This window comes from Lathamus discolor, chromosome 3, assembly GCF_037157495.1.
Source record: "Lathamus discolor isolate bLatDis1 chromosome 3, bLatDis1.hap1, whole genome shotgun sequence".
In the NCBI taxonomy this organism is placed as follows: domain Eukaryota; kingdom Metazoa; phylum Chordata; class Aves; order Psittaciformes; family Psittacidae; genus Lathamus; species Lathamus discolor.
The window spans coordinates 116449492-116475795 of NC_088886.1; the positions used below are offsets into that span (position 1 = coordinate 116449492).

The window sequence follows — 26304 nt, forward strand, 5'->3', positions numbered from 1 at the left end:
TCGTGTTTGTATGTGTTACCATCACGCTGTAATATAACCACACTGTACCAGAACCCAGTAATTTCTGTGCTGTATTAAAAAAAATAAAATAAAATTTACTCCCTCAGTCTTGCAGCTGTCAAGAACTGTCAAGAGCTGCATCTGCAAGAAGCACTGTGCCTTCCTGAAGGTCCTGAGGGCTACCAGAGTGCTTCTGTACTTGCCCTTTTTGTGAAAAATTTTGAGAGCCTCCAGAGGAAATATTGGTAGGGAAGAGCTGTTAGTAGATAGTGACTAAGTAAGGCTATTTGTTTGAGCTTTTCACAATATGCATTCCAAACAGGGTTCTCCCTGTGATTTATAGCTTCATCACAATCTGTAGGTTTTCGCTTTTTCTAATTAAGAAAAAACTGAAATAGAGCTGCAGGAGTTCTGTCTAATTGTCTAGTCACTGGGAAGTGAAGCATGAGCACGTACTTTCCAGGTGCTGCAAAAGAGGTCACTGGTAATAAGGCAAATGTACATCTTCCTGTGTTACTATGTGTGTGATCTCTGACCTTTATTGAAAGTTTACGAACTTTACTTATTAAAACATCGAACAAACATTTGATTACTGTGGATGTTTATTTGTACACTACTGAAATTGTACTTCTTTACACATTTGTTTAAAAAAAAAAAAAAAGTCACATGGAACAAGTATTATCACCCATCAAATTAATTAGCAGTTCTCTCCAAGAGCGTATAATAGACTTGTATATCCATGTTCACTGTATCAGACTCTACATTACTTCTTTAGGACTTACCCCCCACCATCTTTGTTTTTTGTTTTTTTTTTAAGGTGTTAGTGCCATCGAGGTGGTAGTTCAACATGGCCTGGCCACACCTGAAGGTCTCACTGTAGATTGGATTGCAGGAAACATATACTGGATAGACAGTAATTTGGACCAAATTGAAGTAGCAAAACTAGATGGCACTTTAAGAACAACATTAATAGCAGGAGCTATGGAGCATCCAAGGGCTATTGCTTTGGATCCCAGATATGGGTAATTATAAGAAAATATTTTTGTGTTTGTTGCAAAGTATTTTAAAGATAGAGATTTAAATGTGAGATGGTTTTATTTCTTTTTTTTTCCTGTGAGTTATAGTTTTAACTTATTTTTAATGGTTCTTGAAAGAATGTTTTGAGTGAAATACAATGCATTGCTACTGTGTTTTGCACCAATGAAAAGGTTCAAGAAAAGCTAAGTTGGGGGATACAGGGATCTGTTTGTTGGCAAATTACTTCTCTTGCTATGTGATTAGTTTTTTACTGTGGATGTAACTGGAGCCTTGGATGATAGTAAGGCTCTATCATGATGTGGATGATAGTAACTCGGTCTAACCTTCCTGTGCAGTTAATGGACAGATTTAGGTATTGCCAAGGTGATTCATCTCATTTAGAGATTGAGACTGGGTTTTGGTTTTGGTGGGGTTATAAAAGTATAGTGTAGAGGTTACTGGAACACTAAAAGTTGAGTGAGGTAAATCCCACCTTTTGTGTTTGGTTCTCCATCTTTAAAGTAAAGACAGTGCTTGCCAACTTCTGTCAGTATTTTTTTCTACCTATTCATAAGGGGTAGTCTATAAACTAGAATATTTTTCATCATAAGCAACTGAGTGTAGTAGATTCAGCCTGCTACCATAAATATGTTTTTTATCTAGTGCTGTCATAATGAAATGTTTCTAATAAAAATTTGAATATTTTTGTAATATCAAGCAAGATATTAATTAAAACAGGTCAAAATTGGGTGTTTCAGAAAAGTATGCTTGAACTAAAATATTGCTTGATTTTGGTATTACAGGAAAACATTTTTTATTGTGTTAACATAAAGAATAATTGTAACAGTTATCAAATATGTGAAAGTATTTCACAATTCCATTTGGAAAACTTCACAGTAAAATGAAGCACCAACATTAAAACTTTGCTTAGGGTGTTTTTTCTTTCTTGTAAAATTAGCCTCATATTTTGGCAGGGCAAAAATTAGCCATATAAACCATTTGTATTCAAATTTAAGTCAATTGACTGAAGTTGTGGTATGGAAGTGAAACTGTTCATGGAACCCTAAACTCCCTATTGAGCCACGTGTCAGTTCTGATTCTGTATTGAAATTCAGTCTACCACTACAAAAATGTTATGATTCTTGGAGTTACAGCAGTGTTTTGAGGCTATATGAAATTGCAAACTCATTACAGAAACCTCATTATACAATATTGTGTGTAGGTGGATCCTCTTAGGGAGGCTAAAACGTATTGGTCAGGAGCTACATCCTCTTACAATTACTATTCTTTGGGAGGGTAAAAAAAAAATTGGCCAACAATAATATAAATTTCAAAGAGCTTGCAGTTATGATATTCAGCTTTGCTCAAGAACCTGCTAGGATCTATTATCTGTCTTCATTGAATATTTATTTCAGAAACACAGCTTTAGACATAAAAAAATAAAAGTAGATAAAGGCCCCAGATTCTGGAACCTGAGGTCCCTTCTGGACCTAAATTCTGAATTATGAGCTATATGCTTTAGCAAGTAATTATGCTGGCCTCTCAATTCAGATGCTAGAAAGCTTCTTTACAGAGTGCATTACTTATCTACAGAGATTTTTAAAAAGAGGCATCTTGTTGGCAGAAGACTTGGCAGATAAGTTGCTCAAATTAAATGGTTGGGAGGGGAAAAAAAAATCAAATCACCACTCTCCCTGAAACTGAAATCTTAACCTGCCTTTTGAAAAGCTAGAAGCAATTGCATGCTACATTTTGTTAGAAGTGAGAGAAGAATAAAATTTTTGAACACAGGTGGGAACAGCTCCTCAATCTTCTCACAAGTAAATATGAGCAAACACTGATGATTCAGAGTGGATGGTTGTGTTGGGATAACAGATTTGTGCAGTCCTAATGGAGGCACAGCTGCTGAAGCTGCATTCCAACCTGCAGTGAGGCTGAGCGTGTATTCTGAGTCCACGCACACAGAGATGCATGTATAAGTAAACATAAATGGAAATACATGTGGCCATATAGGTCTACGCAGGTGGAAACTCTCAGCACAAACAAGCAGCACCAATGATACCATCCTGTTAACTGCTCTGGCTGTTAAGGATGAAGATCTATTCATGGGAAATATACACGTGTAATGTGGATTCCTCCAGTAACTGAGTTTAGATGCTTAACACACCAGTTAAGTCTGGCTTTCCTCTTTGGCAGAGATCACATGCTGACATGCGCAGCCTCAGTTGCTCTGTTTGCATGCACCCAAATGTGTGATCTGTCATCACAGGTCACTCCCACCCTGTGCTGTGTGACCAGTTGTCTGGCTCCAGCTGCTGGCACATGGCTGTCCGTACACGCAGCATGCACATGGAGAAGAGACCCTCACCCAGGGAGAGAGAAATGGAATTTGGTAGAAAGACAGGCCTTTTTATACCCTTATCCCTTTTTGTTTAAATATAGATTGTGCTACTGTTAATAGACACTAAATGGAGAGTCCTTATTATATATCATAAGGACTAATTCTGGCCAATGTTACTTGTCAAAAGTTTTGTTGCAGTCTGGCTCTCTGCAGTTAACTCTTTACAGCTAATCAAAAGTTTTCATATCAAAGGCATTCTTTTCCTTCAAAAAATAAAATTAAAAAGTAAAAAATTTAATAAGGTAAGAACAGTTAAGAGTGTATTTTGGGCCTTTTGGTGACACTGATTCTGTCACTTAAGTAACTTCTTTGGCTGTACTAGTGAAAGCTTACCTTATTGGAAAAAAGTTGCAGATAGTACATAACGTAGGCTACTGTACAATGTATCTTTTCAGTTTTCTTAGCAAGACTAATCTGTATAAAATCTGCTAGTTACATACCAAAATCTGGGGGTCTTGACTGGAACACTCTTAAGATTAAGTAGAAATCTCTAGTTTGGCCTGTTGTTTAATCCCTACTATCTCAAAATACTTTTCTTCCTTTCTCTCCTCCTCATCTGTGGGTTGCTGTCTTTTTTTTTTTCTTTAATGAGATGGGTTTCTAATTATAGAAGACAAGAAAAGCTGTTATGTGTATGAATGGGCATGAAAATGGAACACTATTAAACTTCAAGTTTTTAAAAAACTTTTTGAGACTTAACGATTGTGTTAACACTAATAAAGAAATACTACCTCCATGTTACCCTGTTACTTCAAGGAATTTATATAGTTGCCCAGATTAATCTGTTTATTCCTTTCATTTGAAACATTTGACTGCACTTTTTTCTTTGTCTTAATAATTTCAGTTTATTCTTCTTGCTTTAACATTTTCTTGTATCTCTTTTCATTTTCATTTTCCTCTCACCAGAATCCTGTTTTGGACAGACTGGGATGCAAATTTTCCTCGCATTGAATCTGCTTCCATGAGCGGAGCAGGAAGAAAGATCATATATAAAGATATGGATACCGGAGCCTGGCCTAATGGCCTTACTGTAGATCACTTTGAAAAAAGAATAGTGTGGACAGATGCCAGGTAAAGTGATAACAGTATTCTTATTATCTGTTTATATATCCTTATTTTTACACACAGAAATGTAAGCTACACTGTAAGTGTATGCTTACAGTGTAGGAATGCAAGTTATTATGTATGGAAGTGGAATATACAGTATGTACGTAAAGAGTCTGGTGCACAAATATACAGTATGTACGCTTCTTTAGTTGTGTTACTAGTATGCATAACTTCTTCATGGTCTGTATCAGCAGACTTTTATGGTCCTGACCAGGCTTTTCAGGCACCCAGTGCACATCCAGCCTGTGGTCTCAAGAGCCCATTTCAGCTTCTCCCTGGACCTCACCCCCTGTCCAGGTGACACCACCAGTCTTCTGCCTGGCAGCACTGCGTGGCAATGGGCCCTCTTGGTCCAGTCCTGTCTTGTCATCATAAACTTTTCTGGTCATTTGGACTATTAGTTGAACCAGGCTGCCACTCCTGTGGCCTGCCCTGCTCACCTTGCCCAGGATCAGTGGGATGTGCCCCTCAGCAGTGAAGCTTCTGCCCTGCCAGCTGCAGTATCATCATCCATGGCTCCTGGCCTTAGAGAGCATCTGTACATGTGTCCTCTCTGACACTTACACGTGGAAGACCCAAGCTATTCCACTGTTTTTTCTGTAAGTTCGTTTGAATGGATTTTTCTGCTGTATTTTCACAACATGGAGGTAAATTTGAGTTTAAAAACAGTATACAAGCAAACCAGCATTTCATATTCCCAGTTAAATAAGGTGAACTAAATAATCTCTGAAGTTAATGATTGCATTTTAATCATTCTTTGGTCTTATCAGTATGTAAGAGTAAGGTTTTTATACATTTTACATAATATCATAATGGTTGTGTTGATTTTCGTTTTATTTTATGTAATCTCAAATCTGGGATTATCTTGCAGGTCAGATGCCATTTATTCTGCATTATATGATGGAACCAGCATGATAGAGATTATACGGGGTCATGAATATCTTTCTCACCCTTTTGCTGTTTCTTTGTATGGGAGTGAAGTTTATTGGACAGATTGGAGGACAAATACACTTGCAAAAGCCAATAAATGGACTGGGCAAAATGTCACTGTAATACAAAAGACAAGTGCTCAGCCATTTGATCTTCAGATATATCATCCAAGTCGTCAACCACAAGGTAACTATTTGTAGAATAATTAATTATTATGTGGGCAGGAGGGAATTTATATCTGTATGTGAATTTGCCTTGAACTGTCGATTCTTAAGTAAGTGTTGTATTCAGCACGAGTGTTCCTTGGGTGGTAATAGAATATTCAAGCCAGAAGCTTTACAGGATCAGTGCCTGTGAATATTGCCCATTTGGTCTCTTGATCTTGATCTGATACAAAGCTAGTGCAGAATCACATTTATTTAAAAGGTCCATCTTATTTCATTAACTTTAAAACTATTAACTAGTCTAACAGAAGGAAAAATACAGTGTTCACTCTCTTTCTCTTGCTTCTCTGCAGAGGATGACAAACTTTTCTCTGAAATAAACTGTGAATACAATTTTTAGTTGTAAATATTAACTTTGTGCTGTAATATGCCTGCATTTTTTCATTCACTTGTCTGTTTGCTTTTCAGTCTTCTTGTTCACTCTTAGCACTGCATAACTTAGCTGACCACAGTGGCAGAATCTTCTTTTCTACCTAAATAGCCCCAACTGGGTGTTGTCCATAAACTGACACTCTTACAAAGCATATCCTATTCCCTTAAAAACTTTTATCTTAAATAACATTTACGATTTTCAATTTCAAATTAGCACACTATGTCTTTTATGGGAGAATGAACTTGACCTGCTGGAGGCATGAGTTTGGAGCTTAAAAATTCCAGAAACATAAAAACTTATTTTTGGTGTGGGTGACAGTCAAAACTGAAAGGAAGTTCACAGTATGTACATTGATTGAGTAATAGGAAATTCTGTAATTATTTCTTGTTACGTTATTTTGTAACTTCTAATTTCACATTTTCATCTGTATAAAGCTTACCTCTTAATGTGTATATATTTCAATTACAATTTTTTACCAGCTTTTATAGTGTAACATCTGTTTGTACCAGAGTGCTGTACAGCTGTAGTAAGTTGTACATCAATACAAAAACCCAATAGTCCTTGTCATTAGGTAGATAATACAACAGTGGTTGTGTATTTAGTCATCTTCAGCTACTATAATTTAAGATAAAACTGTATCAGTCTTGAAAATGAAAACTGACTATATTTTGTCTATCTCGTTTAATAAAATATTCTATTTAATTCTTAATGAAAAATGCAATGTGATAAAACTTTGCTCCTTTAGACAGATATACAGTAAGTATGCAGCAAGTAAAAAAACTAATGGTTTTCCTATAAGTTCAGCTGAAGCTTTAAATGATTTTTGTCACTGAATAGTGAATCGCTCATTAAGATAGTAAATATTTGGTCAAGGAAGTTAGTGATTTAAGTAGTCCTATGTGTGCAGATTCATAAGAACCAAGAAGGAAATCAGAGTATCCAATTAGTTGCACATCTAGTATTTTTCTAGAGTATAACTATATTTGTTACTTCTCTGAGGATTATGAGGATTGCAAATACAGAGATTTTATTTAACTGGTGTAAAATTATTTTCCCCTCTATATTTTCTATCTTATTTCAATATATAGACTGTATTTAAGCATGTTGCTAATACCATAAGTAATAATTAAATCCAAAGGAATTCTAGAGGGACTTTGCAAATTTTGCTGTGATTTCATCCTGATAGCTACCTGTTGATAGCACCCACTGCTACTGGTCCAAACACATCTTCATGCTTCCCATCATGCTTCCTTTTTTCCCCAGCTGCTGTCTAGTTCAGGAGAGATGAATCCAAGATACTTATTATAATGCAGACAACTGGCAATATTCTTCTTCCTTACAGTTATTTCCACTTCTACAATCACAAAAAAGAGAATTTTAATTGGGCTTTATAGTTTCTCGTTTTCTGACTTCTTAAACGTTCATTCCTTCAAAGTCCCTATACCCCTAGCTTGGGAATCGTGAAGGTTAATGGAAATAGTTGGAAAGAACTGGTACATTGTCATTTACTAGGCATCCTTGAGCTTCTGAGTCAGATTTCTTTTTTTTTTATTCTATGTGAAATAATGAGGATGAGGTTGTTATTTAAATAGTAATGACAGAGTAAGGTAGGATGCTGAGTAGAAGAAAATGGTCCTTATTAAACTTCTGATTTTGTTGGAAGGATACTTGGAGATCGGTTCTCGCAGTGGATCCCCATGTAAAATGAAGAACTGAATGAACTGACATTTTTTGATACGACCGTAGCTACATTGATGTTTGAAATAAATTTAAAATTACAAAACCAAGTATAGGACAGAATGATATTACCATGAGATTGGTGACAATTTCAAAACCCATTCTTTGAAATACATGCTTTAGAGTATTGATCCTCAACCATGGCTGAAATGCCAGCTTTCTCAAGATAGTCCAGTTCTTCAATACAGCTTTCCTATACACATATAGCAAATATTTAATTACTTGTATCAGCCATTGGAGGGAAGAATTAGGTCTCTGCAGGCTTTTTGTATTTTTATATCAATAACTCATAGGTTATCTGTAAAAAAAAAAATAGATCATCCAAAACAGAACATGTAATGATTAATGAATGAGTTGAGTTGCCCTCCTATTGGTTATACATAATATACCAATAACAGTGTTTAGCCGCCTGCCAGGTTAAACCACAGCAGTCCTATTGAGGAAAACCTAGGCCAACTGCTTGAAGATCCAGTCAAGCTGGCGCTGCCTAATCAAACTTTTATGTGCTATAGAAGGGGATGATGCTACATGTCAACCAGGCAGATGGATGGCCATGGAGAAAGTTATCCAGTACCTGAGGGAATTAGCTATGCTGGAGGTGATTTTTGATGGCCCAGGCAGTTATGCAAAGATCCAGATGAAGTCAGATGTCCATGACTCGTGACAGAAGTTTGTACAGTGCACTGTACCAGCTACGAGGAAGAAAATTATTCCAGCTGAAACCAGGACAAGGATACATCTGGGCCATATCTAGCTATAAAGCTATAGCTTTGAGCTATAGGAGCTCTTGAGATATGCCCTACAAAATACAGATGCTGAAAAGAAAATTGAATGTTCTTATTTTGATATATAACAAAAGACAGTGACTTAATTTGTATGTAAATATAGGAAAGGAAAAAATGCTACTGGAGGATGACCACCAGTTAGTTACAGAATGTTCTGTTATCTCTGGATAAGAGATCATGGTAATAGAAACTACTTTAAAATTTGTATCATGTATGCTTATTATTATTTTTTTTTTTATGTTGAGAAATGATACTTTGTTTTTCTTGTCAGTCAAGGTTTGTAGTTTTAGTAAGCTATTCAGACTGTTTTGTTAGTTCTGAGCAATCTTAATTTGAAAGCATTAAATCCTGACTATTTTGTTTGGCTTTGTAAATGTCTTAGAACCAAGTTCTGCATTATTTATACATACAAAAATGGATAGAGCTCTAATGAGTACCAGCAAGTAAAATTCTCCCTGCACATTTGAAGAATGCTCTCTAATAGCATGCAGCAGGAAAAAAGTGAACAGTGACTACAACTCACTGTTTGTCATCTTGCTTAGACTCACCAACTACTGTGATAAGGACTCTCAGTTAACAACTGATCTACCTTGCAATATATGACATCAGTTACCTTTTGTGATGGTTTCAATTTAAAATAATAATGAACTTACATCAAAGAAGAATGTTGATGTTTTTCAGTGGATGTCAAGTTCTTGGACTTTATTGCTTCTCCTCTTAGGAGAATTTACTTTTTAGGCCAGGGTACCATCCTAACAAAGCTGTCTCACTTCTGGATAAAAGAGTGTGTAGGCCCAGGATCTTAAAATATGGGTGGAGTAAATATGCATCTCTGGGCACCCCCTTCAAGCAATGATTTTTGCTATTTTTATAATTAATCCCTTCTTCAGCTTTGTGATTTGAGAAGCTGTGTTCCGTATTTGGTGTTTCCACAGTTGCAGTAGAGTTCCCTTTAGCCATTTTTTGCTGTCAGAAAAAAAGCAAACAAACAACTATTTTCTGTTTGGACTGGGGCCGGGCAATGTCTTCAGGGAGAAACTACAGCCTGGGAGACATGAGTCAGTATTCCGTAGTCACAGATACCTTGGCCTCAAGGCAAGGTATAACCTGTAAAAGAGTTTTCAGCTGTTATTTGCCAGAATCCAGAAGATCAAATATCAAGTTGTGTAATTGCAGCTTCTATTTTATGATGTAGACAACATCAGGTTCTAATTTATATTGGCCTTTTGGGCTCTAAACTATTGTCTTTCAATGGAAGCAATTTATTTCTATAAATTCCCAGTACCTAGCTTTGTTGGAGCTAGGGGAAAATGGTGATACTGTGTGATTAGCTCTTACTTTTTCTTCCAAATTTGTAGCAATTTTGCAATAAATGAAATAAGATAGCATTCAGTTTAGAATTCAAAAATAAAATTAACAGTAGATTTACATTGCAAAATGTCAATATGAATATAGCACTGAAGGACATTTTTTACTCTCAGCTCCATAGGTATATATCTAGGTCACCTTTGTGCATGAAAGATTATTAGCTTTTAAAATATAATATTCAGCTTAGTTTGATTGAAATAAAATAGAGCAGAGCTAAATAAATTGCTGTAGCCTAAAGCAATGTTATTTCACTTATTCTAAGACAGATGCTAATTTAAGGTAATGAAGTTATAGTGAGTTATTTGCAAGGATGATAGGTTGCTTTGTCAGTAAACCACAGGGGATTGTGGAAGGCTTCGTGACCTAATGCAGAATGGTGTCACATCTCAGAAATACGAGTTTGAGATCTACTCATCTTCACAGAATCAAAGATCTGTATCAGGAATGCTGTTAACATAGCAAACACAAGTTTTCTAGGAAGAATATTTTCTCAGCTAACATTGTACTTTTAAAAAATACCTGCTGCAAAGAACAAGGTCTTCTATTTTAGGCACTAGGAGTTGTACCAAGAGTTGTACTACTGGGGATAATGATGAGTAAATTGGAAGGATCACACAAAATCAGCCATGGCCATGACATTATTTTTCTTTTTGCAGATCAATTTTTATAGTCTAAAAATCAGGACAAGTAGTACAATAACTGCTGAATATAAAGTATATTGGTGCCACTGGGCTCCAATTAATTAAATTGGAGTAATTTAAAACATGAAAAAAAGTAATTAAAGCATGAAAAACATCTAATGTGATAGCACTGTTTTGTTACCATATTCTCTTGAGGCATGAATTGCCAGCTGTTTAAAATAACTTGTTTACGGAAAGATAGCTAAAAATGCACATGAGCTAAGTGTCAGCTGGTTTTTTTTTTGGGGGGGGGGAGGGGGTGTATTTAAAAAATTTATTGCTTTCAGATTTTATCACCACTTACTTGTATATATTACTTTTATTTCAAAGCCAGCAGCAAGCTTGGTATATGTATTACAGATCATGCAAAGTATATGTAATTTTTCTGAATTTTAAATTAGATTCCTTTGTGGCTTGTGAAAGTTCCATTTTTGTTTTAGAAATTTTAAGAGCATTCTATAATACCTTTGTCTTAACTCAGCATTCTGTCTTTGACAAGGGCTAATTAGCACCTAACAAAAGTATGGACCTTGGAAAGGTAACAGCCTTATTCCTCCCATGTCCTCCTTGTCACCTTCCAGTAACCTCAAGCTCAGTGATTTTTAAACCTTAGGTTTCTGTGGTATCTGTGTGCTTCAACGGCTTTAAAGCCTTTGACTGATTCTTGTTGCATGAACTTTTCTGGTTGACTTCAGAATTTACACAAACTGTTGATGTCTGTAACTTTTTGGGTAGCTGGCTTTGGTGCGTAGCTGCCCTGTGTGACCTAGTCCTACTTGTTTCAACCGTAGTGCTGATAATTCTTTTCAGTGTGTTCTACCTCTTGTAATAAGAGGGGTATTGGAGAGCAGTTTCATAAACATAAATTAATCTGTTGTTTCAGAAAAGGATCTTGTAGATATGGAGGCTATTTCAGTGCTCATTCACATGTGCATAACTTGAGATTGGTTTTGGGTTTGTGTTTTGGGCTTTTTTTTTGTTTTGTTTTGTTTTCCCCTTGTGTATTCATATACATGTATTGAAGTTCATCAGATATTTTATTTCTCAGTCACTGCCATTTAACTCTTGCATAACTTTTTGCACTTGGATTTAATTTAATCCTTTGTTACTGACTTTTTTTTTTTTTACTTACGTGGATGGTGAATTTCTGATTTTTTTGAAAGCTTTCTATAAAGCATAATACCTGCTCCTAAAAGTACCATCGCCTTTGGCCTTTCCCCGTGGTAATACCATAACATTACAGCACTTGCTCTTTTACATCTGCCTTTCTTATCTGCCTAGTATACCAATATGATTTTTTTAGGTCAGCTATTCCGGGCAGTCCTGTCTTATTTTGTAACTTACGTAATTAATTAAATTTTTCTATTTGTTTTTTGCAGTACCACAAACTGTACACTGGGGGTGGGTGGGAAGCTGAGAGATTCATTATCAAGAGCATCAGAATTACCATAAAGCAATCATACCATATACAATAGAGTATCATGAAGAATTGTACTCACTTTGACCTAACAATGTTTTTGTTTATTTTGGTTCATGCTGAATATGTAATATTTTGTTAGATGGTAGACTGACTAATTCTTCAATTGAATGTTTAAAAACTGAAATAGAAATAGTGAATATAGGAAGTAAATAAGTATTGTAGAACTAATGCATTCTCTGATCAGACCTAACTTACAAATTCCAAAGACTGATGCTAAAATAATCAGATGTAATCAGGTCATATAAAGATTTTGACTGAGTACAGCAGAAAGATCTTTTGCCCTGTAAAAGTGTTGACAGTGTGCAGAGGATAAGATCTGTAACTCATTTTAAATATGAGTAGGAATAGATTGTCAACAACTTAAACGTATTATATTGATGTAGCTGTAGTGCATATATAGTGTAGTGCATAGTGCTGTAGTGTAGGCTGAATGTAATCATGTTGTGCACCATTACAGTGTAAGATTAAAAAATTGCCTAGCTAAAATCTGATGCCAAGAAGAGAGAGGTTCAATGTTAATACAGAGGATAAGTTGGTTCACAGTGAATGCATATTCAGAGGTTCTCAGAGTATCTGTTTATTTAACTGGTGATGATAGAATGTCTGTAGAGGTTTTTTAAGGGTTAATGGTCAAGAAAAATAAACATTTTGTTTAGATAATCTTTTAGAGAGGAATCAAGAGGGGACAGGATGACGAAGAATGACATGTGTATCTGTGCACGATACTGTAAGAGAAATAAATCGAAAAGCAATCAGCAGTGGAAAACAACTAAATAATACAAAAGGCTGGCCAGTTGGTAAACATGCCAGTTCTATGGGTTCCCATGATCATAAGGAACATAGATTAGTGGAAATTATTAGGAAAGGAGTAGAGAACCACAGACAGTGAACTGTGGTGCTGTATAAATCTGTAATGCTCCCATATCTTGAGTGCTGTGTACAGATCATATAAAAGATACAGAGAAAGCTTGACAGGCTGATCAAGAGTATGGACAAGGTTTTTGTATGAGGACAGGTAAGCCAATGCTTCTCAAAATACAGCTTATAGACAGGCTTCTGTATGATGGCAGTCTGTGAAATCATAAATGGCATGGAGAAGGTGAATAAGGAATGGTTATGTGGTTATTCACAATAGAAATAAAAGGAACTGTTAGATCTAGTACAAGGAAAAAGAGCTGATTTTTTTGAGAGTCAAAGCAATGACATACCTATTTTCTTTCAAGAGGATTAGTTTTTATTAGAAAGTAAAGGATGGGCTTAGCTGTTACTCAGTGAAAGTAGTATGCATATGGAATATATGAATATACATATGTGCTGGTATAAGTAATTTTTAGACTATAGTAATTTACTCCTCAAATTGTGCATGCATGTGGAAACAAATACATCTGATAGATAACTTTTTTTTTTTCCACTTGTTTTGTATTCTGAGATATATGAAAGGAATCTTGATGTGGACTGGGAGCAGACGAATTTTACTGTATCGTCTTGAGGCTTGTAGCAAGCTTTAACCACAACTCTTTCTTTCACACAATCATTAACCAGCATTTTTTTCTGTATGCACTTCTATTTGAATGCTATACCGAAATAGCAACTTCTGTGGAGAAGAACATTATGCACTCTTAGCACAGGAACACAGGGGGTTATTATTCTTAGGCCCTAACTAGATCCTTGCCACAGACGGTTGAATGTGTATAAAAAGGTTGAGGTTCCACTGAAATTACTGTTTTGGAAATGCAGTTTCACAAAATGCATGACTAAATTTTAAATCGCTTGACACCACTGTTGAGAATGCTGAACAATGCAGGAGGTTGAATCACTAGATGAGCTGAAATCCCTTACAACCTAAATGATTCTATGATGCCCTTCACAATATTGTCAAAACCCTAAATAATATTCCTTTTTTATGTGTAGTTCATAGGGATGGTTGTGAACATATTAAAAGACATCGCCCCAGATTTTTTCACATTGTTATTACATATGCAAGAAAAGTGATGATGTTAAGTAAACATTTCTCTATTGTAAATTTTGGGAAAGACAAAATCAAATATAGGCATCACATAAGAATAATAAGCTACTTACAGTCCATTAGCAGTCAAAAAAGTTGCTGAGTCATTAACCAAGAATAAATATTACTAAGCTTCTTGGTGCAGCTGTTTTTTTTTTTTTTGTTTTTGTTTTTTTGTTTTTGTCAGAGGTTTAGAAGAGCTGATGGAGAGGGTATGGGATGCTTCTTTGTAATAAATGTTTGAATAACAGGAGAGACCACAAAGGCTTCAAGAGTGTAGCATGGCCTCCAGTGCTGCAAGTGTTTGAAAGGGACAAATGGAATGATTTTACAAAAATCTGTAAAAGACTGTGAATTTTTGATAGAATGATGGAAGATGCTGGATAGAATTTCATTAACCTATTTATCCAAGGTTTCGAAAGTTTCATTATTTCTGTTGTACTGGTCAGACCAGGAAGTAGTTAAAGGTCCCTTTCCCGTTCACTACTTTCCAGCAGGTCAACCCCCAACCTGTACTGGTACATGGGGTTGTTCTTCCCCAGATGCAAGACTCTACACTTGCCCTTGTTAAATTTCATCAAGTTTCTCCCCGCCCAACTCTCCAGCCTGTCCAGGTCTCGCTGAATGGCAGCACAGTCCTCTGGTGTGTCAGCCACTCCTCCCAGTTTTGTGTCATCAGCAAACTTGCTGAGGGTGCACTCAGTTCCCTCATCCAGGTCATTGATGAAAATATTAAACAGCACCGGTCCCAGCACCGACCCCTGAGGAACTCCACTAGTCACAGACCTCCAGCTAGATTCTGCGCCATTGACCACAACTCTCTGCCTTCTTCCTTTCAACCAGTTCTCGATCCACCTCACTACTTGATCGTCAAGCCCACACTTCCTTAGCTTATCTATGAGGATGCTGTGGGAGACAGTATCAAATGCCTTACTGAAATCAAGAAAAACTACATCTACCGCTCTACCATCATCCCTCCACCTAGTCACTTCCTCATAGAAGGCTATAAGGTTGGTCATACATGACTTCCCCCTCATAAAACCATGTTGGCTGTTCTTAATGACCCCCTCATCCTTGATATGCCTAGTGATGGAGTCAAGAATAAGTTGTTCCATCACCTTTCCAGGGATGGAGGTAAGGCTGACCGGTCTATAATTACCCGGGTCCTCCTTCTTGCCCTTCTTATAGATTGGTGTGACCTTTGCCATCCGCCAATCCTCAGGCACCTCGCCCGTTTCCCACGACTTTCCAAAGTGGTTAGTAGGTCAAGAGAGGTTCTCCTCCCCCTCTACTCAGCCTTGGTGAGGCCGCATCTGGAATATTGTGTCCAGTTCTGGGCCCCTCAATTCAAGAAGGACAGGGAATTGCTTGAAGGAGTCCAGCGCAGAGCCACAAAGATGATTAAGGGAGTGGAACATCTCCCTTATGAGGAGAGGCTGAGGGAGCTGGGTCTCTTTAGCTTGGAGAAGAGGAGACTGAGGGGTGACCTCATCAATGTTTACAAATATGTAAAGGGTAGGTGTCAGGATGATGGAGCTAGGCTTTTTTCAGTGATATCCAGTGATAGGACAAGGGGCAATGGGTGTAAACTGGAGCATAGGAAGTTCCACGTTAACATCAGGAAGAACTTCTTTACTGTAAGAGTGACAGAGCACTGGAACAGGTTGCCCAGGGGGGTTGTGGAGTCTCCTACACTGGAGATATTCAAGGCCCGCCTGGACAAGTTCCTGTGTGATGTACTGTAGGTTACCCTGCTCTTGCGGGGGGGTTGGACCAGATGATCTTTTGAGGTCCCTTCCAACCCTTGGGATTCTGTGATTCTGTGATTCTGTGATTCAGGAGTTGTTGGATAAATTCAAGGAGGCATGCATTGATGAAAAAGAAATGGTTCAATAAAGCAAACCCTGACTTTGTCTTAATATTTTAGTGCTTGAGTTTGAGCTAAATTTATTTGGCAAAGAAATTCATATATTGGATTTCTCTAGTTATCTAATTACTTATATTGCACGCTAGCATAGCGTTGGAGGAATATATTCTAAACTAATTGATTTTGTTAATTATACGTTTTTCTTTATGAGTCAGTCATTCCCACTTCCCTTTTCATGACTGTTAATTTTCTAAGTTTTCTTTTACTAAATGGAAAAATCAACATTACTTTCTGTTTATGCCCGGAATGTCTCTTCAGCAGTGCTCCGGAACTGTGTGTATAATGAAAGAAGATAATGGTTTCTAAGTTTTGTAAGACTAAAAAGTCTTCTCTGGTCAGCTTGCTTTTTGCTCTTTAAAGCAATTTTAGCACGTACTGTTCAATCAGAGAACTATAGGAAGCTACTTGAACAAAGCTACACTTAGGAGAAATTTTTTTGCAAAAATTAGAAATGTTCCATACTAACATTTTTCCCCATGTGTCCTGGTTAGGTGTGTACAGTTCTTTAAATTTAAATGTTATAAAAATACTTCAAAATTAATATTGTGCTGGGAAATTATATCTAGAGGCTTTAGGAAGTTACGATGATAAATTTCGTGGCCATCCTAACCAAAAAAAAAACAAATTGAAAAAAATGCTTGGACAACAGTTGAATATTAGCCTGGAGAAGGTGATTATAGAGCACAAGCTCAGTTAATCAGTAAGGTTTGGTTTATTGTGAAACAGAATTTTCACTGCTTTCTCACCCATGTAGCATATGCTAGTTTGACAAACCTTAGTTTCGGAAAGGTGTTTTTATATTTTGTGTATTTTGTTATTAAATTTTAGCTTCCAATCCATGTGCTGCTAATGAGGGCAGAGGTCCATGTTCTCACATGTGTCTGATCAATTACAACAGAAGTGCTTCATGTGCCTGTCCACATCTGATGAAACTATCTTTAGACAAGAAAACTTGTTACGGTAAGTTTTCCTCCTAAAGCCTGACAATTGTATTGGTTTTAGAATTTTGAACTGGACAAGTTAAAATACATAATCTTAAAAACAATCTATACAGTGCATTTTAATGATATATTTTAGAGGAACATCCACTTGAGAATTGGTAACTTACTCTAATGTGAGTTGTGTGGAGCTTTGGTATTTATTACTACAACCATTTTTTTCTCTTGTTTATGTGTATGATATGTTAGTAAAACTTATTTCTGTAAAACAGAATGATTTATACTTTAAAGCGCATCATCAGACGATTAGTCAGGTAAGCTGAATAACAATAAGGTACTTACTAGCTTAGATCTCTACCTATTCTTCTAAAGTTGTCTTAGTTTCATTTTCAAGGATTAAGAAAATGAAATAAAGAGTAAATATTACACATGCAGCCTTGCAGGGGAGTTTTATGAAAAATTTCAATAAACGGTTTTTAAGTTATAAAAGCCCTTGAACTGTCAAATAAAGGTCTGTTATCTGTAAAACCTTGTACTACGTAACACTTGCAGTGTTGATTAATAATGTTTAGGAAATAAAAAAAAAAAAAAAAGGAAGCTGTATCAATGCTGTATCAAGGCTATTGCAGGAAAAAAAGTTCCAGCCTGTGTGCATTTCACTGTTTACACATATGTTAGGACATTTCTCCTCAGTTTTGTTGTTTGCAGAACTGTGTTCTAGTGGCACTTTGTTCTCCTGAGATATCATATATTAATATCTATTATGATGTGCAAGTTAAACAGTAATTTTTTTTTTTATTGGGATAAGTGGGGTAAAATTTTTAGAATACAATTTTTAACGTTTTTGTGTAGGCATTCACAAGACCATGTTGATTAAGTGGTGTAGTAACACGCCCCACATCCAGAATTAATGTATTTTCCTGTGATTTTTATGCTCTGTAACATACTTTATTTCTCAAGTGTCACAAGGCTTTAGATTTTCCAGAAATGTTAAATCATTCATATAAACTTTATTTACGCATTTGTCAAGTGATCTCACATTGATAACTTAGAGTTCTGTTAGCGATGTTGTGAAGAGGATGAGGAGGATAAGGAGTGATGTTTACCTTTTTCTAACAGAAAGGAAGAAATTTCTTCTCTATGCAAGGCATTCAGAAGTAAGAGGGGTCGACATAGAAAATCCATACTTCAACTTCATTACAGCCTTCACTGTTCCTGACATTGATGATGTGACAGTCATAGATTTTGATGCTCTTGAGGAACGCTTATACTGGACTGATGTGAAAACACAGACCATCAAACGTGCCTTCATTAATGGGACTGGCTTAGAAACCATTATTTCAAGAGGTAAGTAGCTTAACATTTAAACAAAAATAATCCATTATAGGTAAATGTGTGTTTATAAACATTCTAAAATATGAGCATGTATGTTCTTGTTAGGTGTACCTTCCACTGGTAGTGGATAATTGATCCAAACAATAAGAAGGCACAACGTTGCTCAAGGTTCTAGCTCTTATTGATTCATAATCCGTTTTTATTTAAATACATTTGGAGGTAATTGTAACATTGCTTTTATACAACATTAAGATGCATAGTAAACAATGGAAATAAAGTCTTCTGGGTTAGGTAGAAACAAAAAAAGATTAAACCCAGAAAAATAACAATATCCTGACGTAGCTTTGCACTGAAGAATTTCATGAGGATTTCTTATGTCCTTTGGCTATCTGTGCTGACATAGCAAAGAAATGAGCTCCATTAGAGTTACGTTTCTCCAGTCCTTGTAGATCTTTTGGCTTTGTCACCATTGATGAAACACAATATGGTAATTTTATCATTTTGGTGATACTGGTGTTATGCATTTACCTGTTGTCTTCTTGCAATATGTAATATGTGTCATGTACAAACTGTTTGCAGTACTTGAGTCCCATGAGGAAGTGCAGCCTTTTGAATTTGTTGTCTTTGAACCCTGAATGCGTTCGACATTGTTGCTTTAGTTACTTGTGATACAATAATTCAGGTTTTGCTTTTTGCTGAGCTTTTTCATTATAGGTAGGTATACAACAATAAAAGGCATTTGAAATATGAAGGTTTTATTATTAAAATATTGCAGTAATTTAAAATATGTTGGCAGTTAACATGTTCATTGTTCCAACACTTTTGCTCCATACTTTGACTACAGAAACTGAATGGATTGCAAAGTCTATAACAGATTACTTCAGCCCTATGTCACATATTAAAAGTGATACCCTTTCTTGTCCTTGCTACTGGTGAATTTTTGCTTGTTTCCACCGACTGACAGTTCCTCTCCTGGCAGAACATGATGTTCTTCTATTTTGTGATATACCTACCTGCTTGAAAATAGGAAAGGTCCTGTCTGACAGGGACTCTGCAGAAGCAGGTTTTGTAAATGTTGGTTCCTCAACTGTTAAATATATGTTTTAATGAAAAGAGGAGAAAAGAAATAATTCAGTTCTGTAAGATCAGACCTTTTCTGAATTTGGGGACAAATTAAAAAAATACTTCTGTAGTTGATTATTTGGGAACTTCAGAAAATTAATTGAAGCTCTGCTGCTGGTGCTGCTTTAGAAGAAATTTGTTCTGTATCAGCATATTTTGGGAAATCATTGGACAAATATGGCCAGTATCCCCACATGGCTATGTAGATTGATGACCTTATTTCGTTGGGTATCTTTTTTTATCTTTTCCCCTGCTATCTCAGAGACAACATTATTAACAATTTGAAACATTTTTTAATACCAGCAACAAGAGCAAGGTTGTCTGGGTTCAGCAGTAGAAGTCATTTTTCTCCTTCTTAGTAGCTGGAGCAGTGCTGTGTTTTTGACTTTCAGCCTGGGAACAGCGCTGATAACACCGATGTTTTTAGTTGCTGCTCAGTAATGTTGACCAAGAACTTTGTGAGTCTCATGCTCTGCCAGGGAGGAGGGGAAGCCAGGAGGAAGCAGAGACAGGACACCTGACCCAAACTAACCAAAGAGGCATTCCATAACACAGCACGTCAGTGCCCACTATATAAACTGGGGGCAGTTACCTGGAAGGGGTAGATCACTGGTCGGTCAGGCTGGGTGTTAGTCAGAGGTGGTGAGCGGTTGTATTCTCTTCCCTTGTTATTTCTCTTATCATTATTATTAGTGGTGGTAGCAGTAGTGGTTTTGTGTTATACCTTAGTTACTGGACTGTTCTTATCTCAACCCATGGGAGTTGCATTCTTTCAATTCTCCCCATCCCTCCAGGAGCACAGGGAAGGAAGCAGGGGAAGTGGGTGAGCAGCTACGTGATTCTGAGTTACTGACTGGACTTAAACTACGACAAATATCTAGAGTTCCTTTTAGAGATGCTCTTTACATTGAAATGCCCAAAAGAGAAAAAGTTGTTGGGTTTTAGAATGGTAGGAGAATAAAAGTTTTTTTTCCTACATAAAATATAGGGTGTAAAATCACAAAACTTGTCAAGAAACTTAATGAAATGTGAAGAAACATACTATGTGTGGCTGTTTCTGTTTATTAGCATTCATATTCATTTTATTATGGTAGCTACAGTGGTGAAGGTTTGGGTGGGAAGGTTGTGCCAGTTGTAACTAAATATAAAATTTGCAAAATTATGATCTTCTGGCACATCAAAACATTATCTCATTTGCTTAGTTATATGTTTATACTTCTTTATAAGAACATAAGAAGCTTTGTAAGTACATATTAGCAGGATTCTCCTTGGATGAAGTCTTATGCCAGTGTCATAAAGATGCCAGTCATACTTTAATCTTTTTATGAGTGTGAAATTCTTGTTTTCTAGTTGCTGCAACCAAAATCCCCAAAAAAGCAAGGTATTGGTTTAGAGTGGGTCAAGGGTATGTATTCAGAGTCCTTTGTTGCATTCTCTAAAGTTGACACCCTAACTTCCTAATGCCCAGTCACCATTTGACCTTATGTATGTGCAAGTCAGGCATTAGCTGATTCCATGATAGCTTGTCAATGAGAATAATTTTGTCAAAGTAGCCACATTAAGTTGACAAAGTGGCAGTGTAAAAAATATGAACTAGAATGAAATCATTAAATACCCTTGGCCTGTTTCCTTGTCTACAAAGATGCTGGACAATATGAACCACAGCTACGCCAAGGCAGAGTGATGTGTTGGTATATAGATCTTGAGCAGTGACTTTATACCCAGGATTTAAGGCAGATATTCATATACATTAGCATTTTTTAATCAGTATCTTGCTATAAGGAAGGCTATCACATATGAATACACCTGTGAAGCTACCAAATTAATCATGCCTTACTCATGTTTTGCTATTTCAGGTAGCAAATTCATCATCAACCCTTAAAACACCACAAACCACACTTTTTAATAGTGCACTGAGTAACAAATGCTTTCCAAAGTATAAAAATACACTGCAGTCAGTGTTTGATTTTTATTTTGGGGAAATAGGTTTTATGCTAATTTTTAACAAAGTATTTATGGATGATTTTCTGAATCTTCAGTGAAGTTTTTATGTTCTTATTTCAAGAGTATCAGCCCCAAAAGAAAAAGAATAATTATTAATCTTGACAACCTGTTTATAAGTACGTCTAAGCAGAATATTGCGCAATATTATTACAAACTGTAAAATAAATTCTTGGCTGTTTTCCTCCAAAACTGAGAATAATCCAGAGAGAAAATCAAAGAACTGCTTTCATTTTTTGCAGATATTCAGAGTATCAGAGGTCTTGCAGTGGATTGGATATCACGTAATTTATATTGGATTAGTTCAGAATTTGATGAAACACAAATTAATGTGGCACATTTGGATGGTTCCTTGAAAACTTCAATCATCCATGGAATTGATAAACCTCAGTGTCTTGCAGTTCACCCAGTAAAAGGGTAAGATAATTGTGGTTTTAATAAATAAACTACATTAAAGCTCATCAGAAGTTTTCTTCTTTGTTCAGATTTTGAGTTTGCCCATTCTTTTTTCTTTCAAACTTAAAGTAAATGTGTGTGTTCGGAAGATTTTTCTGAGAAGTTCCTAACTAAGTACTTTCCCTACCAAACATTACTGTTGAATAAATCATGTAATAATTAGTTGGATATTTTGCCTGCTTCCAAACTTACAAATATTTTCACTACTGATGCACTAAAAAAAAATGTACACAGAGCAATATTTTAAATATATCCATTTTCTTCTTCAGGAAACTCTACTGGACGGATGGTAACACGATTAACATGGCAAACATGGATGGCAGCAACAGCAAAATACTTTTTCAGAACCAAAAAGATCCTGTCGGTAAATACCTTTTTTGCTGTTGCTTTTTTATTTTATAGTGCTTTATTTTGGTCATTATCTTGCAATACTACTTAATTATATTATGATGTTTTTCGTATACCATGCAACAGTGAGAAGAAGAGGCATAAAGAAATGAAAAACATTTAATGTGCTTTTCAGTTTCACAATTTAAGGCATCTTTTGCCCATTCTTATTGTTATCTATTGTAGTGGGTTAAGTCTAACATCATTAACTGCTAGGACTACAGTAGACTGAAAGTGAAGGAGAACCCATCTGTATTTCTCAATCTTTAGATTATGGGTAAAATAATGTAGAGGGTTTAATAAGTTCTGGATATGTGTGAGAGAATACTTTGACTGGAAATGTAGAGCCTTCCTCACCAGGATCCCAGCTGCATGATCAAAAGGTAATTTGGCCATTAACTTTTCACATACAGAAAAAGCAGTAGTTGAAATATATAATGACTTAGCCTCAGTTTTAGTATACTTGGGAATATAGTTGATGATAAATTGTGGTACTTTCTGGGGAAAAAGAAAACACAAAACCAAAACAGCTCTGTATGTACTTATGTACTATGTATTTATTTTTGGTTCAGATCTCTTTATAATTTAATTTTTTAGAGGGTTAAAGTGGTTATGTCAATTGTTCCTGTCTTATTAATATCCCATCAATAAAGTGATTACATTTCAAAGCATTTACAGGTTTTTATAACTCAATGTGTTAATCAAACAGAAGCAGAAATGACTTAAGTCAATAAATTTGACAGAACAGGAACACAGCGTGCATTTTGGATACTGAATTCAAAGAATTTTGTAGAAGTGTTCTAAAAAGGCTCAAATACCAACACACATAGATCGCGTAAAAAAAGAAACTAGTGACTCTAGTTCCATTAAGCTGCATACTTAGGTGTTTTTTGTTGTTGTTCTTTTTTTTTTTTTTTGGTTGGTTGGTTTGATTCTTGTTTGGGTTTTTTTTTTTTCTTTTTTAAGGAAATGGCTATAGTAAGTTTAAAAATAGCTTAGATAAATAATTTTTAAAAACATAGTGAATTACTGTCTCAGCTACATTCAGAGGACTCCATAATTATAGTTGGGGATGGTGTTCTTTGGATTTGTTGGGTTTTTTTTTTTTGGGGGGGGGGGTGTTGTTTTTTTATTTGTTTGCCCCTGTTTTTAAAAAAAAATATAGGGCTCAGTCGTTTCTTCTGAACAAGCCCAGAGTTTCTGTTTTGCTCATGGTTATAGTGCAGTCCTATTTGCTGTTTTAGCTGTTTTATTTTCTGGATGTCTATTTGAATATTACTTTCTTTTGAATTTATAGCATAGTCTACAAAAAAAAAAAAAAAAAAATCATTGCAGATGTGAACCAAAAATCTTCTTGAGGCTGGCTCTTGAAATTTTCCTCTTAAAACTACTTTGTTTATTTAAAAAAAAAATAAAAAGTTATTATTTCTTAGGTATATATGTGAATTTAGCAGAGAAATAAATTCCCAATTCCAAACTTTTTTTTTTTCACCTGAAGTATATTTAGCCATAAACACTTAAAAATCCCTTTCTTAAGTCACTAAGGTAGGAAACATGAAAAAAAAATTCTAAATATTGTTCCTATAACTCATCTAAGCTGTAATAGCAGTGTCCAACATTTAATTAATTTAGGTAGTAAGAATGAATCCCATCTTTAATGTTCTGGGAACATAATGTTTCCTTAAGCTTCCACTGCTTTTTAGAGAGCATTTTCACAGGTAAAAATAAAGTTAGAGGAACATGCGTCGTTTAATCAAAAAAGTATACGATAAATGCTATCAAGAGTCATTTCCTTGAATTTCAGGGATGCACCAAATTAAAATATCAAACTGAATTATCTGGTAGTGAAAGCTAAAATCTCATTACATTTGTAGCTTCAATATTGGAACCTCAGTGTATGAATTGCTGGAATAACCTTTGTGATATACTGTTTAAATTGTAGCATATTTCTGGAAAATTGAGTAAAGGAATTGAAAAATGCATGTGAAAAGAGTGATAGCCTAAATCATGGCAATAATGCTTTTAAAACACAACAGAATTCTCCAAGACTATTATTTTACAATCCACATGTTCAGGTTGACTTTGGCAGCTAGGACATAAGGTATAAGCCAGTCACGCATGCTGGAATGCATCATGAGTATCTGTGATGCTTATGGCTAATAAGTCATCTATTTTTACTAGCAAAAATAGGACAATTCCTGGAAAAATCTAAATGAACATGCTCTGCCTATGTTAGAAATAGTATGTTTTTACAAAGGTTGGTAAAGGTAGAATAACACAATGGGAAAATACTTTGGGAAGAAAAATGTGGTAGACTTGGGTAGAAGGAAATAAGAATGTTATTTCTTGTTAGGTGCTGCTGTGTAATTGGAATATCCGCAGGTAGAAACACCAGTTTAGTATCTGAAGAAGTAGAAAGCCTGACAAGATATCATTGCAATTGCTGTGTAGATTGCATTCACAGCAACCCCATGAATAGATTTGTCTAGGTGAAATCAGTGAGCAGCTGACTGGTAGCAGTCAGGAGTTAGAGAATAGCAAATGCTATTCATCTCAGAGTAAGGAAACTTTTATACTTGCATATTACCTCTGTAACCCATGGCAAGGTTCATCCATATTCTCAGGAAAGTTTCCTGTTCTAGGCATAAGCACTGCAAGCGTGTGTTGCATTCTTCTGGGTGATACACTTGCAGAAAGGGAGAAAATATCAGTAACTAAAGGAATTGGAAAGCTGTTTCCCAAAAGCTTAGAAAGCAGATAGCTTTTGGCATACTATGACAAATGCGCTTAAAGTAGTGGTGGCATAATGGCATCTTTAAGTTCTGCAGCCCATGGCACTGCTTTCTCCTGTCAGGATATTGAAATTATGTCAGGCTTTCCACAGAGAAGCAGTTTACAGGATGGAAGAAGAATACTATGTAGTATCTAGGGGTTGACCTATAGAGTGAAATACATTTTTTTTTGGCAACTTGCTGCTGGATACCTTAAAATGAGTCCTGGAAAAAGTCTAGCACCAAGGCAAAATATTCTGCCATCTCTTGTCATGGTGCTAAGCATGTTTCATAGAATCATAGAATAATTAGGGTTGGAAAGGACCTTAAGATCATCTAGTTCCAAACCCCCTGCCATGGGGAGGGGCACCTCACACTAAACCATCCCACACAAGGTTCTATCCAACCTCGTCTTGAACACTGGGGCATTCACAGCCTCCCTGGGCAACCCATTCCACTGGCCTCACCACCCTTACAGTAAAGAATTTCTTCCTTATATCCAATCTAAACTTCCCCTGTTTAAGTTTGAACCTGTTACCCCTTGTCCTATTACTACAGTCCCTAGTGAAGAGTACCTCTCCAGCACCCCTGTAGGCCCCCTTCAGATACTGGAAGGCTGCTACGAGGTCTCCAAGCAGCCTTCTCTTCTCCAGGCTGAACAATGCCAAGTTTCTCAGCCTATCTTCATAGAGGAGGTGCTCCAGTCCCTTGATCATACTCGTGGCTCACCTCTGGACTTGTTCCAACAGTTCCATGTCCTTTTTATGTTGAGGACACCAGAACTGTACACAATACTCCAAGTAAGGTCTTGTGAGAGCAGAGTAGAGGAGTAGGATCACCTCCTTTGACCTGCTGGTCACGCTCCTTTTGATGCAGCCCATGGTACGGTTGGAGTTATATTCCCCTTTTTTCCATTTGTCAGGAACTTCACCTGACTGCCATGATTTTTCAAGTATGGTGAACAGTGGCTTAGCAACTTCTTTCGCCAACTATTGTTTGCTGTGAAAAAATCTCCTACTACAATTACTTGAACATTTTTAAGATTGTACAAGTCTGAAACACATGATCGCTTATTTCTTTGTTCTTAGTTCCAGAAAATTATATGCTATGTTCCTTTAGTAGGTTATTTTGCAAGTATTTTTATTTCTACAGTTCTTTTGCTTGTAACTCCAAAGAACTGATCATGAGGTCATCTCACTATGAAGCAAAATGAAAATGAATACTTTGAATTTATTGAGAATTAGTATTAGGTTTTGGTAT

At 36.1% G+C, this 26304-nt stretch overlaps 1 protein-coding gene across 1 annotated transcript in view; it reads left to right on the top strand.

Moving 5' to 3' along the window:
• Positions 1-26304, top strand: part of LRP1B (LDL receptor related protein 1B) — a 585099-nt gene that overhangs the window by 342359 nt on the left and 216436 nt on the right. The window contains exons 25-31 of the mRNA XM_065670655.1: positions 818-1022; positions 4325-4489; positions 5397-5641; positions 16863-16994; positions 18092-18319; positions 21673-21847; positions 22156-22250. Of these exons, the coding sequence (XP_065526727.1) occupies positions 818-1022; positions 4325-4489; positions 5397-5641; positions 16863-16994; positions 18092-18319; positions 21673-21847; positions 22156-22250 (1245 nt within the window). The remainder of the gene's footprint in view (positions 1-817; positions 1023-4324; positions 4490-5396; positions 5642-16862; positions 16995-18091; positions 18320-21672; positions 21848-22155; positions 22251-26304) is intronic.